At 40.0% G+C, this 17,117-nt stretch overlaps 1 protein-coding gene across 2 annotated transcripts in view; it reads left to right on the forward strand.

The window, feature by feature from the left end:
- Positions 1-17,117, forward strand: part of PLXNA2 (plexin A2) — a 771,921-nt gene that overhangs the window by 692,568 nt on the left and 62,236 nt on the right. For both annotated transcript variants that reach the window (XM_060231255.1, XM_060231256.1), the window contains exons 23-25: positions 12,925-12,991; positions 14,151-14,297; positions 15,074-15,233. In XM_060231255.1, coding sequence (XP_060087238.1) covers positions 12,925-12,991; positions 14,151-14,297; positions 15,074-15,233 — 374 coding nt within the window. The remainder of the gene's footprint in view (positions 1-12,924; positions 12,992-14,150; positions 14,298-15,073; positions 15,234-17,117) is intronic.

The following is a 17,117-nucleotide window of genomic DNA, read 5'->3' on the forward strand; positions in this document are numbered from 1 at the left end:
TAAGGAAAAGCAAAGCTGCAAGGAGAGAATAGCATAGCAACTTAAAACCCAGCTTCCCTGTATAAAGATCAAACATTTCAGTCAGAAAGCTATGAATAAAGACCTATTCCAACTCTATGTATCAGCAGACTCCTTCAGTTTCATTTAGTATGCAAAATATTGTGAGATGAAACATTTTGTTCTAAGTTAATAATGAATGAGCAAGCACAAAGCCAGCAGGGGTCAGTCACCAGAAGTTCTCATGACTTCCAGGTGCAGACACACATACACAAACAAATTTTTTAAAAGCCAATAACTGAGCATTCACACAAGGGCTAGATATACTCCTGTGGAATTTATTGACTTTTTAAAATCTAAAAACAAACAAAAAACAGAGAGGCCACAACAAAAACAAGAAAACCTAGGTATGTCTTACTGTTCAGTGGTCATTCCATACTGATGATTTTTTTTTTACAATGTTAACATTTATTATGAAACAGTTTTCAATTTGTCTAGAATGTAATTTTAAAAAAATCTTAGCACTTTCTTGGACTCATACCAGGTGTTATGTGAAATATATTCCTGTGACTTCATGAGACTGAGACCAATTTCACATTCACCTTACGCCGCTCTCACATTCGTCTTCTCAGCGTGGCTTCCTTCTGATTTCCCACTATCTGCCCCCGGGGCTGCAGCAAGCATCGGAGTTTTTGCACAGCAAACAGAAACCACTAAAAAACAGTTTATGTTTGTTGTGCAAAAACGCCAATCCTTGCTGCAGCCCCGGGGCAGATAATAGGAAACCGGAAGGCAGCCGCACTGAGAAGACAAACGTGAGAGCAGTGTAAGGTGAGTGCAAAATCGGTCTGAGTTAGTAAAGAATTGTTAGAAAGTGCTTAATTGTTTCTCTTCTTGACTGTTTTTCAACTCAGAATTTTCTCCCCTTCCTGTTCCCCAGCCAGCTGCTCTTCTCCTTGCAAGAAAAAAAAATGAATAATTACATATTTTCCCCCAACAGAGAATAGCAGCTGGGAAGTATTTTGAGCATAAAAATCACCTGGAGGGAACAAACAGCCAACTCCCCTCCCCCTTGCTCCTCAATTCAAACATGCAGCTTCCCAAAAAAGAAATGTGAGGGGACAGATGGAAGGTCACATCTAGTCTGGTTCTCAGGAAGAGAACTACTTTTTTTTTTTTCGTTTTACTTCATTTATACCCCACTTTTCTGCCCAATAGGCACTCAGAGCAGCTTCCACCATTCTCCTCTACATTTTATCCTCACAGCAACCCTGTGAAGGAGATTAGGTGACTACCCTAATGTCACCAAGCAGGCTTTCATGGCAGATTAGGGATCTGAATTTGCATCTCCCAGATCCTAGTCTTAATTGTAATGCCACACTGGCTTCATTATTTGAGAGTGGTTCTGGTGTTCTCTGAATTTTTGTTTGTTACTTTTAAGTCCTCTTCCAAATGGTCTGATAACTTAAATCATTTTGAACTTTGCTCATGATCTATCATTGACAGTTACAGACTGGAAGACATTTAAGTGTGACTGCAGTATTTCACTGCCTAGGTTAACAAAGTTTCTCTGTTCATTAAATGACACAAGAATTTTTTTAAGGGAAGCAATCACACTATCCAGTGTGAAACTTCTAAATAGCAGACATGTGGGATTAAGGATTCCTGCACTCCAACAGCCCTTTGCTTACCAGTTACATACATCTTTACATCTGTTCTTGGGGTGACAAATCAAAATTACAAAAATAAATTGCACTCCAAATTTGTAGCACTGATTGCAAACTACTGCTTTTTTTTGGCAAAGGAAACATGTATTATACTTTGTTCAGATACATTGTACCTGAACTGAAGACAAACACAAGCATAATTTTAATACAAACATTCCCGTATAAGGTTATTTAATTACCATAATAAATAGATGAGTCCAAGATGAGTGTTCTTAAGTAGCACTTTTCCTTCTTGACAATCTGTTTCATTAACTTGAAAACTAACCTATCACCAATTACATCCTACTCTGCTGCCTCCCTAATTACATCTGCACAATTAAAATTGACCTCTTTGGGTATCCTGACCAGAGATCCATATGTGCAGGGCTTTTTTTGAGCAGGAATGCACAGGAGTGCAGTTCCAGTTTGGTGTAATGGTTAAGTGTGCGGACTCTTATCTGGGAGAACCGGGTTTGATTCCCCACTCCTCCACTTGCACCTGCTAGCATGGCCTTGGGTCCGCCATAGCTCTGGCAGAGGTTGTCCTTGAAAGGGCAGCTGCTGTGAGAGCCCTCTCCAGCCCCACCCACCTCATAGGGTGTCTGTTGTGGGGGAGGAAGGTAAAGGAGATTGTGAGCCGCTCTGAGACTCTTTGGAGTGGAGGGCGGGATAGAAATCCAATATCTTCTTCTTCTTCTTCTTCCAGCTGGCTTGGTGTCAGGGTGTGTGGCCTAATATGCAAATAAGTTCCTGCTGGGCTTTTTCTTTTTTTAAAAAAAACCCACATGTGTGTATCTGAATGTGCACAGGGGTCATTCATTCACATTGTTTTATATTAATGTTAGTTGCAGGACAATGGCAACATGAAAGGTCACAAGCACCTCTTTCTGGATTCACTACAAACTTATAAAATGCTCTTACTGCTATTTGCCATCCCATACATAAAATTATATGAAACATGAAAATGTCTATTTTTGTTCTGAAACTGACTTAAATGTCTCACTATGATGGGCTTTTTGCCTGGGCTGTGCTCTTTTTGATCTCTAGACCACAGTTAAGAGTTATTCCTCTCTTCCTTACCCATACTCATTTGGGACAAGCAAGGAAGTAATCATGTCTCATGTGTTTCTTGAAATGAATGAGAAAGTCATTTTGGATTCTGTACGTTTGTTAGAGTATTCATGCCCAACTAATTTCTAGTCTAGTATTTTATAAACTGCATGGCAAAAAAAAGCGCAAATCTTTAAGTGGTGCATTTTTAAAAGTGCATTGCTAATGCAAAATTACGCCAGTTTAAATGCAAAGATATCAGTGTGCTAAGACTCAAGTGACTGCATAGGACTGCACTGTTAATCTGATAAATATCAGTACAATCCTACGTACAGTTACTCCATTCTAAACTCAGTGAAATCAATGGAGGAACTGTACATAGGCTTGCACTGTAAATTGTGAACACTACTGTTTATGTTTAATTTGATTTATACCCTGCCCTCCCCGCCAAGTCATTTTCTGTGTTCATTTTGTACCTCTGACAATACCCCAGAACATGGTCAGGTAGTAAATAACTTAACTTTCTTACCAGTATTATCATGTGCTCACTTCCTCGCTCAGGCTCCATCCCAAGGGGCTTGTCCTCCTCCTGCTCTCACTCCCCTGACTCCAGGCACAGTAATGCCCCATCTCCATTAAATCTTGTGTTGTTTTCAGTAAAAGCTTCACTCAAGCGGGTAAAACAGATGTTATACTGCTTCATTAATATCAGGGCTTTTTTGCAGCAGGAACACCTTTGCATATTAGGCCACACACACCTGATGTAGCCAATCCTCCAAGAGGCCTACAGCAGGCCCTGTAAGAAGAGCCCTGTAGACTCAGGGGTGTGTGGCCTAATATGCAACGGAGTTCCTGTTATGAAAAAAGCCCTGATTAATACTATCCTTGCAAGATTTTAACTGTTTTTATACTGTTTTTAGAATGTTGCGATCTGCCCTTGGCCCTTCCCTGGGATAGGGTGGACTATAAATTGCCTAAAATAATAATTAAAAAATATGGGTCTGTTCTACTTCTGCAGGGCCTCTTTTCTCAGTCCTGATAATAGCCATCTCATCCCCGGTGCTATGACCAAAATCCATGTCACCCTCCTCGCCCTCATTGCTTATTTTTAGAACCAAATAACACTTCTGGAGTTCCAATCACACAACACCAGCATCTTTTGTTGATTAATCTTTATCAAAGTCCACATTTATAGCACTTGAAATATCTTTTTAAAATGATATCACATTGTCTTGTGTCAGCACGCACAGATATGTTGTGCAGATTTAAACATACACCCAAAATATAGCAATTACTTTTTCCTTATTTATTATCACTGAAATAATGAAGTCACTCAAAGAAATATATGTATACATTGATTAACAACTAGATAAACTAAAAACTGTTCTGAATTTCCTTAGGGAGAACAGTTTGGAGGTGGAGATTTGACTGGGAAAAGATTCTGCTATATATTGATTAATTTGGGACCTAATACGGTCATGGGTTTACAAAATAGATGCACAACAAAGAAATCACTCTGAGTAATTGGGTAAATCCTCTGCAGCATCTGTGGCCTAAGAATCATAATTATAACTTAAAATGAAGATTCCACAGTACCTTCATTAGACCCTAATGAGTTATCAAACCCCTGGTTTGGGGACAAGAGTCTTGTGCTATGTGACAAAATGGGGAGGTTTTTATTAGTTTGCCATAGCTCCTTTAAGGACAACAAAATTGGGGAGAGGCGATAACTTTTCAAGGAGCATTGACTCTCAAAAATATACACCCTGAAAATTTCTAAGATGCTACTGGACCCTAGTTAGCCCATGGAATGTGATTCCAAATTTGGCTCCCATTTCTGTTTCGCTTTTTTAAAAATGGAAGGCCTTGATTCTCATTGTTTTTGATAAAATTCTGAATAACACATAGATAGTTCCTATAATTGTTGCATTTGTTATAGTGCATGTACAGAATGGTATGGTTATTGGACTAGGATGTGGGCGAACCAGGTTTGACTTCCCACTCTACTATGGAAGCTTGCTGGGTGACCTTGGACCAGTCACACCCTCTCAGCCCAATCCACTTCACAGGATTGTTATGAGGATAAAATGGAAATGAGAACAATGTAAACTGTGTTGGGTTCCCATGTAGAGAAAGATTGGGTACAAGTGAAAAAGAAAAGAGATAAATAAACTTCCTGTTTTTTCTGTGTCTGATGCAATTCAATCCTATACATGTTTACTCAAAAGTAAATTCTATTGTGTTTATTAGGGTTTACTTCCAGGTAAGTGTGCATAGGATTGCAGGCTTAGTCCTGCTCCTTTTCTTCCACTTGGACCACAGCACTCTTTCTTCTGTTCCTAAAGTAGGCAGTATTCTATGAAGACCCATTCAGTTCCAGCAGAGATATTCAAATCAAGGTAGACCCAGCAAATGTGAACAATCTGTTCTGCATATAAAATTTGACTCTGGGCTCAACGTTTTAGGGAGGGGGGGGCAGAGCACAGCATGACCAAATGTGATTTAAACTTTGATCAGTGTAATATAGGAGCCTGCTTCACATTATTACTCCTGAAAATTAATCGAGGTGTCAAGAAAAATAATGTTCAGACTGGCCCTCAGTCACAGATCTTTCCCAGTTCTGCCATCTGCAGTCCTTTAAACAGTGGTGCCAAGACTCAGACATGCAAATCATTTCCTCTCCCACTGAATGATGACCTCTCCACTTTCTCTATAAAGGACAGTCTTTTAAATCTAATTTTCACCCATCAAGGAGCCAAGGATCTAACCATGAAACACTGCTTGGAAAATGTTCTGAACTAATAGTTATAAGTGGATATGTGATCAGGTGGTGGAAAGCCTTGTATGGACCTCTAGTGACCAGTTCATCTGCTAAGAAGATTTCCTGCTAAATCATGGTATATTTTGTTGAAGTCAATTCAGAATAATAATGTTCAGAATAACACACAGCTGAATGGTGCATAGCAATATGGTTTGATATGTGGCAAAACAGGGTGGGGGGAGTTTTCTGCCAGAGCCCACAGGAGCAGTGCTGGCCCGACCTGCCATGCGGCAGCCATGTGCTCCAGGCAGTGTGGTTTAATATGCAAATGAGCTCCTGCTGGGCTTTTCTACAAAAAAAAAAAAGCACTGGGCAAAACAGATGAATAGATATTACTACCTTCCAGTCTGCCATGGAAGAAAATCTATTGAAACTACAGTATAGAAGATACTGGTTTAACTTATAAAAGATTCATCTGCAACATGCTTTTAGTTGGCACAGCCAGTAATAAATGAAGCAACTTGCCCACTTCTCTGCAGCTTCTTTTCGAATAGCACTGGCTCAGTAAGTAGTGAGAACAGGAATTCTCTTCCTCTCATTGATGAGTCCTTTGAAATTTTCTGCTATCCCTCTCCATCTCCAGAAAAGAGATGGTGTGTCTTTAAAGAGAAATCAGCAATCTTGTTGAGCATGTATTAAAAACTATCATTAAAAGCCATTGTATTTAAATTAAAGATAATATTGGGTACAACATGGTGATCTAGTGCTGGGTGTGGCCTTTGAGAAATCTGCAATTTCCCCTGCCATTGTCATTCTGCTGTCCTTGATTGCCACCAGTTACAAATTCCAATGATTTACTGAACCACAGGGTATAATTTGCACCACATGTGAGGAGTTACAATTCCACCAGGCAGCTCCTTCAGAGGGGCTGCTGATGGGCTGTCAGCTGGGTGTTGTTACTCTCAGTTCATAAGCAATCTTCATTTACTTCTGGCTGAAAGTATGGGAGGGACAGGGTAGAGGACAAAAGTACCAGATTGACTTTCCCATTCTAAAGGATCAAAAATTAAGAGTGGGGCCATATAGCATTAATAAACTTCAGCATTAAAGTCAATGCTTCTTGTCCCTTTTAATTTTTTTGGAGCACACTGCAGTCACATTTGCAAGACCCTCTGAAATTCTGAATGTAGGAAATTGACACTTTCTTATAATTACTATTATTATATATTCCCTTTGTTTCTGACCCTTCCTGCAAGGAACTCAAAAGCAACACAGCCCTTTGGAGACAGATTAGGATGAGATACAATGGCTTGTGTACAGCTGGCCCATAACATATACATTGCCCAATCCAGCTAACATCAGTAATAAATACTGTGATCCTATCCATGTGTTCTTGGAAATGAATACAGTGGAATTTCCTTAAGCACACAGACCATCTAGCTTCCAAATTTAGAAGTTAGCCCATAAGAGTATGTATACAGAAATATATTGTCTCTGAACAAGCTGCTATATAGTTCAACCAAAAAATGAAAGCCTGGTGTAATACAGCAATACAGGAGTTCTGTAGTATCCAAGGATCAGATAGAGCCCGCTCTAGGGTGTTCTTGTCTCTTATATCAGCTGAATTGTGTTCAGCAAAATTATTCAGGATAGCCATTTGAGCCTGACAGAGTCTGAATTGGAAAACAGCTGTGTCATTTTTACAAGATTCTTTGCTGATAAACCTCATACAATCTAATTGAGAGGTCAAGTTTAAGAACAGATGCTATAAGATGTCAGAAGCATCCACCAATCAGAATTATTTGCAGAGTTTCAGGTTAATTCGCTAGCTGATATCAACAGGCTGCTTGGGGTTTTGAAAGACAGCTTCTATAGGCTGGCTGGTTAAACCATGCAAGGGGAAGGTGAGAATTCCTTTGGCAAAGATTATCAACATGCAAAGTATTGTTACTCAACAGCCACCACCCCCCCCACACACAAAAAAGGTTATTAGATTCCTTATTGAGATGCCGTCTTTGGCCACGAATGATGCAGATAATTTTAGACCATGGCCTTATTCTTTTCTGGGCAAGGAGGACAAATAGTTCTTTTCTGGGCAAGGAGGACAAATAGCCGCCCTGAGCCACTTGTGGGAAGGGCGGGGTATAAATCTTAAATAAATAAATAAATAAAATAGTTGGTGGCAGAATAACTTCAGGCCTTTTTGGATGATAATCTGCCCTTTACTTGTTTCAGTCAGATTTCAAGGCAAACTATGAGTCAGAATTAGGATTAGAAAATCTGATTAATTATCTTTGTCAAGGGAAAAGGATGGTATATCTCTGCAGATTTTATTAGATCTATCAGTCAGTTATTTATTTCATTTATTCAATTTATAAACCACCCTACCCCAAAAATGGGCTCAGGGTAGCTTATCTCATAAAACCAGCAAGATAAACAGTAAAACAATAAACAGGATCAACAATTAATAGCAAAAAGTCCCATGGCACATGTCAAAAAAAGCATATATGTTATATATTGTGTTGTTCTGGGTTTTTGTTGCCAGCATCCTAAAGCCTTGAAGAACTGACCAATCAGGATGCTAGGCATGTAACAACTTGTAACAAAGAGATGCACTAGTAACCATTAAAGACATGCCAGTTTCTAAGCAGATAACTGCATATGGGACACATTTTGACATGCCCAGAATTTTACGCGAGAATTTGGATTGGACACGTTCAATAGCACCTTCATAAAATCCAATCCAGATTGAGATGCCATACAGAAGTTGTGAAATCACTTTGGCTTTGAATATTTTTATGGCAGCTGGCACAAATTGGTTACCTCTGCCATAAAAAAGCAAGCTATGGCAGATGCACTGATGTTAGCTATCTTCACTGCATACTTGCGATGTGTAGACCAAGTACATTATATTGAAAATAAACACCTAAGTATTTCAAATACTTGACTTGCTCTCTTTACCATCAATAACCCATTTGTAAAGTCTCCACTTTTTTGAGAAGACTAAGATTTTGGACTTCTCAAATTGAGCTGGAGCTTATTACTAGTATAATACAGAACACAACGGGACAACAGATGTCTTAAACCCACTGTAGAGCAGGACAACAGCACCATATCGTCAGCATAAAGTAAGAAGGGTACATGTAATGCACTGAGTTTTGGACTATGGCAGTCAGGACCAGACAACTGAATAGCCAGGTCATTAAGGAAGAGACTGAATAAAAAGGGAGCCAAAATGCAACCCTGTTTGACACCCTTATTGGCAGCAGTCTTCGATGCTAAATTGCCTGCTAATGAGCATTTGATCTGGCAGGTGATAGAAGTGTATAATCTCTTAATAAGCATAAGGAGTCTTTTACCCATGTTTAGTTTATCTAGCTTAATCCAGAGGAGGTCCCTGTCAACTGAATCAAATGCGCCTTTTAAATCTAAAAAAACAACAAATAATTTCTGGTTATTATGCACAGTGTACTTGTTGACTAGATGGGATAGGGTAATGCAGTGGTCTAAAGTGGTCTTTCCTTTGCAGAAACCCAACTGTTCAGAATTTTTTCCTGCAACATCCAGAGATTGAGCTTGACTAATAGATGTTTGGAGTAAAGCTTGCCAATGATGGAGAGTAGACTAATCGGCCTGTAATTGGCAGGGTTAGTGTGATCACCTTTTTTGTATATTGCATTCAACCATGCCAAGGGAATTATGCCAGTTCGGTCTACAATTGTAAACAGAGATGCAAGGGGAGAAGCCCACCAGTCTGTGTCTAATTTTAAGATTTCGGAGGAAATGGCATCCGGGCCAGGAGCCTTTCCTATTTTCAGTTGTGTAATTAATTCTTTTATTTCCTCTGGAGGGACAGGAGGCCAGTCAGGTAAATCAGCTAGAGGAAAATCAGATGGTTTAGCACAAGTTAGATCTTGATGGAACAGAACTGAGAAGTGCTGAAACCAAACATAAGAGGAAATGGCAGACATAGATGGGTCATCGGCCCGAAATGCACCCGAGACTATGGCCCAGAACTTATTAGAATTTTTTAAGGTAGTAGCATGGTATAGCTCTTCCCATTGAGTTTTAATATAATTGTGCCTCTTTTTTGTGATAAGGTGGTGCAACTGAGTCATAAGTATTGTGATGGCAACGTCAGGGCCTTTGAATTGCGGTATTAGTTGTAAACTTTATGCAGAAGAGTTTTTGTTTCTTTACATTCTCTGTCGAACCACCGGTGTGTAGAATTTACTAGAATAATTGCACCTCTGCTTGGGCACCCTGAAGTGACACTCAGTGATTCAGAGATATAAGATGTTAAAGAATTGTAAGTTGATACAGATACATTAGGGTCAGATGCGCATATTAAAGAGGATCTGTATTCTACAGCGGGACCAGATCTGAAGAGTTGTTGGGTTAGGGTTAGCTGTTGGCTCATGACCTTCAAATTCTGGCTACGCTTGCATTACAACTCTGAACCGGGGAGCTATATCTCTCAAATGCTCTCTGAATTTAAATTGTCAAATTGGTCAGCACAAATTGAGAGAAAATAAAAGCAATGGGTTTATCCCTAGAACTATTGTCCATGCTGTCCTTCACCACCGCAGTCCAACAAATTAAAAACAGGTTGCTAGATATTGAGTGCCAAGACCTATACAGTCTGGCTAAGAAAACTTGTTCCCCACTGAGTTTTGAGATCTCTCTTAGTACTGGAAAAATGGCCTCATATCTATCCGTCTTGCAGGTGCCACAGCAGCATAGAGCTTTTTCCCTTGCCAGATGCAACGCCATGCCCTCTGCCATTCTTTACGGCAGATTTAACAAGACAGCCTACTCAGTCAGATATTGTCTCTGTAAGCAAAAATGTGTGGAGTCAGTTACTCATATTCTTCTTTATTGTAATTTGTATACAGATCTTCGTCACAAGTATTTACATCCTCTTTTAGTTAGCATGGTTGATTGTTCTGATGCACTTAAGGTCTGTAATCTTTTGAACGATACTTCATCTAGTGTCACTGAGAAAGTGGCTAAGTTTCTTTATTCTGTTTTAAAGGCATGCCAGAGGATCTCATAGAAATAGTTTATGTTTATGCTTTTCCTGATGTATATGTATGCAATCATTCCATTTTATCTTTAAAAAAAAACAATTTGCTCTGATATATACATCTATATATTTTATGCCAATAAAGGCTGACTTGAACTTGAACAAAGAGATGCAAATGAAGAATTCTAAAAAAAAAAAAAGGTAAAGGTAGTCCCCTGTGCAAGCACCAGTCATTTCCAACTCTGGGGTGACGTCACATCACAACGTTTTCACAGCAGACTTTTTTTTACAGGGTTGTTTGCCATTGCCTTCCCCAGTCATCTACACTTTCCCCCCAGCAAGCTGGGAACTCATTTTACTGACCTTGGAAGGCTGAGTCAACCGTGAGCTGGCTACCTGAACCCAGCTTCCGCCGGGATCGAACACAGGTTGTGAGCAGAGCTTAGGACTGCAGCTTTACCACTCTGCACCACTAGGCTGAGTCAAAAGGGATAACTGTTGCCTGCTGGGGGGCCTGGTTAACCATGGCCAGATTGTATATTATGAGTGAAGTGCTTGTGCTGTTTGTGACTGTTTCTTCTTGCAATAAAGTGTTCTTGGTTGATTCAGAGCTGGCTGAACTCACTTTACAACAATATATATATAACATATGCCTTGCTATACATGCTGGAGTCTATAGTAGACCTAAAAGAGATAGCCATCCAATTATTTTGTTTTGTTGTTGTAGAAATGAGTCAAAGAATTTCCTCTGGAAATGATCTGTGGGATGATCTGTGGAGTTCCACAGGGGGTTATTATTCTCTTTAAACCATTGAACGACAACATCCATAGTTTTGGAGCTGGTTTTCATCAGTATGCTGGCAATATTCAGCTCTATAGTTCTTTATCTAAATCTTTGAAAGCATTAATGATTGTTCTGGGCCAGTGCCTTGAAACTGTGATGAACAACTAGAATGTGAATCAAGGCAAGATGGAAGTGATGTTGACTGGGAAGGCAAAAAATGGTGGCAGGTAGTGATTTGCCAGTTTTGAATTGGGCTAAGCACTCTGTAACAGATTAAACATAGGGGTTCAGACTAGTGATCCTGGACACAGCTTTTTCTGAGGCACGGAAAACTTTTTTATTTCAGAGAGCCTTTGGGAATTACTAATGGAATAGTAGGCTTTATGGTAGACAGAAGACTGTAGGATATTATGTGTAGTGGCAGACTGGCCAGGGTGTCAGCTTGCCCAATGGCAAGTGGGCCCCTGATGAAGTGATTCCCCTTAAACTTTAGACAATGTGTTAAAGATGTTAATGACATTTTAGTAGCTTGAAAATATAATATATATGCCAATATTACTACTGTAATGCAACTTAGATTTATGTTGCATTTAGGGTTGCCAGCCTCCAGGTGGGGCCTGGGATCTCCTGCTTTTCCAACTAATCTCCAGCTAGCAGTCGGCTCCTCTGGAGAAAATGCAATCTGTATTTACATTTAATATCTACTGCAAACTGCCAATAATATGTTCAATATACGTACACTGTAATTACTAAAATACATTTATTTTGCAAATGTTTTAATTGTACCTTTTTTCCACTTCTGTATTTTTTAAATTTTTATTTTTTTTTTTATAAAAAATTAAATGATAGCCTTAGAGTTGTGGGTGGGCTTCCTATGTCTCCTGGCAACCAATATTTTTAGACCCAGTCTGCCAGTGATTATGTGCTTCTGATACTGTGGTGTTTGGGTGGGGGGTTGCAACCTGTAAGTTACCATAGATTTTCTGAAAAAGGCAGGGTATAAACAGTCAATGTTTCATAAATATATTGAAGGAAACACATAGGTTAATGCTGCACACCTTTCTTCTCTTTTGAAAGGCTGTAGTTTACATTTTTAATAGAGAATTCCGCACAACATATATGGCTATGGGTAGCACAATAGATCCTCCTGGTATTATGCCTTTGCAGTTTGCTATTTAAAATCCACTATAAGGTTTATATTTATGATTTTTTTAAACAGCAGATGACTTTCTGTTCCATATGTAATGTCAACTGCTGTGGTACTTTGTCACTGTTTCATTAAGACGATTTACAAATGTATTGGGTGATGGAATCTCACATCATTTGATTCTCCCACTCACTTCTATTATCCATACTTTTCTATTGCATTGGTTCCATGGCAGTAGTGTAGTGTCCTGTTGTAGAAAAAAATGGAGAGAGTCTGGAGATCTAATATGATTTGATTTACAGGATTTGATTACAGGAGATAAAAGAAGTTAAACTAGTCCAATCAGCTGCTTTATTTTACTGCCTCTCTTTGTAATACTCTTTCATGGGGATAAAGATATACAAATGCTGTATATGTTTTGTTTTTTAAATCAAGTATCTTCTCTGTTTCCAGGACTGAGTCAGTGGCTGAGAAGATGTTGACTAACTGGTTTGCTTTTCTCCTCCATAAATTCCTAAAGGTAAGAGAGCATCTTTTATGCCAAACTGGGCCCTTTCCTTTGCTCATGGTAATACAACAAAATAGGAGTCGATTGCACCTTTAAGACCAACTTAGTTTTATTAAAACATAAGCTTTCGTGTGCATGCACACTTCTTCAGACGAGGAATAAGGTACAATAAGCAGAGCCCCATATAGCTGGTGGGGTTTGGAATGCAAAGTGGTACAAAGTCAAAATTCAATAGCAGAATAGTAAGAAGTGTGCATGCATACGAAAGCTTACGTTCTGAATAAAACTAAGTTGGTCTTAAAGGTGCAATCGACTCCTATTTTGTTCTACTACTTCAGACCAACATGGCTGCCTACTTGGATCTATCTTCATGGTAATACAGTTAAGAACATAAGAACATAAGAGAAGCCATGTTAGATCAGGCCAATGGCCCATCCAGTCCAACATTCTGTGTCACACAGCGGCCAAATATATATATATATATATATATATATATATATACACACACACACATACACACTGTGGCTAATAGCCACTGATGGACCTCTGCTCCATATTTTTATCTAACCCCCTCTTGAAGGTGGCCATGCTTGTGGCCGCCACCACCTCCTGTGGCAGTGAATTCCACATGTTAATCACCCTTTGGGTGAAGAAGTACTTCCTTTTATCGGTTTTAACCTGTCTGCTCAGCAATTTCATCGAATGCCCACGAGTTCTCGTATTGTGAGAAAGGGAGAAAAGTACTTCTTTCTCTACTTTCTCCATCCCATGCATTATCTTGTAAACCTCTATCATGTCACCCCGCAGTTGACGTTTCTCCAAGCTAAAGAGCCCCAAGCGTTTCAACCTTTCTTCATAAGGAAGGTGTTCCAGCCCTTTAATCATTCTAGTTGCCCTTTTCTGAACTTTCTCCAATGCTATAATATCCTTTTTGAGGTGCGGCGACCAGAACTGCACACAGTACTTGTTGATTACTTTAGCCTTTCATATGTCTTGTGGAGTCAAATCAAGGAGTCACTGTCAGGACATTATGGAGACAGGCTAGATCAATTTTAAAAAATCAAAGTTGTGCAGCTGTTTTAAAATTAAGCTTATGTGCCACAATTTGTCTACCCCAGATGAGCTCTGCCTTTACCCATGTCTGTGTCCTCTTATGTTCTATGTCAAACAGGAATGTGCTGGGGAGCCACTCTTTATGCTGTACTGTGCCATCAAGCAACAGATGGAGAAAGGCCCAATCGATGCTATTACAGGAGAGGCGCGTTATTCCCTGAGTGAGGACAAGCTTATTCGGCAGCAGATTGAATACAAAACTCTAGTGAGTGGGTGCTTTACCTGAACAGATTATGCTGTGTCACTAGCCACCATATGACATAGGGAATGTATAAGAGCCCCAGGCAGGGCACGGGTTGAGTGGGGAAGTTCCTTCCTCTTCATATTGTGGCAACCTCTGAATACTTAAGCAGACAGACTTGTTGAGAAAAAAGGAAGAACTTGTCAGCTGCAGGGAACATCACTGTGAATGAAATTAACAGAAAAGTGGTTCTTACAGTTTTATACTGGTTGATCACTTTCAGAGACAGGACAAATCCTCATGAACCTTTGAGTAAGTACCACCTGGAAGTAGGCATAAATTATCTTGATTGAAGTCTCATCCTGAGTCTCAAGACTTAGGATCGTGAGATTTCATTGGTAATGTTTTATTGGATAGGTGTTTATGCATGGCTGAAGAGACAAACCTGACATTCAAAAGACTATGTACTTGATACATGTGAAATAATATAATTTTTATGCAGCAGTATGAGAAACAACTGCAGTATCTGTACATTTATCTAATGGTGTGAATGTTATCTGCCTATATTTTTCCTGGCCTTGGTCTCCATATGCTTTTTTGTGAAGCAGGAAGTGATGTCCTCATTTACAGTATTATCAGCTTCTCAATTTAAATAGCACTAAACTGTATGGATTCATTAGATATTAATGGAGATTACATGGTTAAAAGATCCCTCCACATTATGATAAAAATTTTGATTGGTATATTTTCCCTAATGTCCCTGGGATTGGTTTGATATTATTAGTATCTCCATTTTCTAGATCTTAAACTGTGTGAATCCTGACAATGAGAACAGTCCTGAGATTCCTGTGAAGGTGCTCAACTGCGATACCATCACTCAGGTTAAAGAGAAGATTCTGGATGCAGTGTACAAAAATGTCCCATACTCACAAAGACCTCGAGCCGTTGACATGGACTTAGGTATGGCATTCTTCTGAAAAAGGAGAGGATTTAGGGAAAGAGGGCATGATGCCAGGATTTCCTTTTGAGATGTTTACCATATTCAAGGAGACAATGGTTTATGTTTAAATCAAATCCCGAAGTAGCAGTAAAGTTAAACTTTTACTAGGACTAGAGAAGTTATAAGTTTGCAGTGAAGATGTTCAGTATGCAGACACACCATTGTCAACAGCACTCAAGAACTGAGCCTAAGATCTCCTTGCCTTACTGCTTTCTTTGCTGCTTGCTTGAACAGCATTCTAAACAGAATTGCACCTGCACAGTAGCCATTTTCTCTCTGTAGGTGCTTTTATGACTGTACAGTTGATGAAATCAGTTATCTCCAATGATCATGGATGGTTAAGTCAAGTAATTAAACGATATGTATGCCAGTAAAGGTACTGAAATTGAAATGATGCTGGGAGGACTACAACTCCCATACAACTAGGGTTCCCAATCCCCCCGCTTTAGCGGGAGACTTCTGGGTTCCCAGCTTAATCTCCCGGTCTTCAAAAATTGAGAAGCGGGAGGGGGGGTGGAGGGGGGGAGAACATACCTATAGAGCTCCTGTTGTAGAGCTCCTGAGCAGTTTGTAAAATCCCTGTCCCTTTAAGGCTGGGCAGGAAGGAGGAAACAGGAAGGGCTTCGGAGAACGGCCCCTCCCTTCTTTGCTTTCGTTTTCTCAGCAGGCACAGTTCTCCGGAAGAAGACCAAGTAAGTATTTGTGTGTGTGTGAGAGAGGGAGGGGGATTCCCTGGTATGGAGGCCCTCCCTCCCTTTAGAAAGTGTGGGGGGGGAGGGAAATGTCTACTGGATAATAGGGAATAATAGGGAATTGATCCGTGGGTATTGGGGGCCATGGGGGGGCTATTTTTTGAGGTAGAGGCACCAGATTTTTAGTATAGCATCTAGTGCCTCTCCCAAAAATACCCCCCAAGTTTCAAAACGATTGGACCAGAGGGTCCAATTCTATGAGCCCCAAAAGATGGTGCCCCTATCCTTAATTATTTCCTATGGAAGAAAGGCATTTGAAAAGGTGTGCTGCCCCTTTAAATGTGATGGCCAGAACTCCCTTGGAGTTCAATTATGCTTGTCACACCCTTGTTCCTGGCTCCACCCCCAGTGTCTCCTGGCTCCACCCCCAAAGTCTCCTGGCTCCGCCCCCAAAGTCCCCAGATTTTTCTTTAATTGGATTTGGCAACCCTACATACAACTATAAAAATTTACATGCACAAAATAACACAGACTTAGATGAACACCAAATGGCAAGGCTTTCTTTAAAAAAAACTGCATAAATTAGGGGAGGGATGGTGGCTCAGTGGTAGAGCATCTGCTTGGTAAGCAGAAGGTCCCAGGTTCAATCCCTGGCATCTCCAACTAAAAAGGGTCCAGGCAAGTAAGCGTGAAAAACCTCCGTTTGAAACCCTGAAGAGCTGCTACCAGTCTGAGTAGATAGTACTGACTTTGATGGACCGAGGGTCTGATTCAGTATAAGGCAGCTTCATATGTTCATGTGTAGTCTACTCACTCTTTAAACCATTGGAAGGTCTGTGAGGTCTAAGCACTGTATTGTATTTTTTGAAAACATGACAGTTAACCTTCCAAACAGGCTCAAACTACTGATGAACAACAAAACTGCCTGAAGAAAAGTTGTCTACCTGCTCTCAAATGGCAAGCAGAATGTGAGCTATGCTGACAGATGCTCGACGTAATCAGGAATAAGTAAATGTAACAAAATAGTGACCAAGCTTTTGACTCCAACAGAATCCTTCTTCAGGCTGAATGATAAGCTTTAAAAAAAAGAGTGGGAGGGGACTTCCGGTGATGGCGTGGTGCGGCTGAGCGGTTTTTCCCGAGTCTCGGGAG

The sequence above is a fragment of the Heteronotia binoei genome, chromosome 2 (genome assembly GCF_032191835.1).
Source record: "Heteronotia binoei isolate CCM8104 ecotype False Entrance Well chromosome 2, APGP_CSIRO_Hbin_v1, whole genome shotgun sequence".
Classification (NCBI taxonomy): domain Eukaryota; kingdom Metazoa; phylum Chordata; class Lepidosauria; order Squamata; family Gekkonidae; genus Heteronotia; species Heteronotia binoei.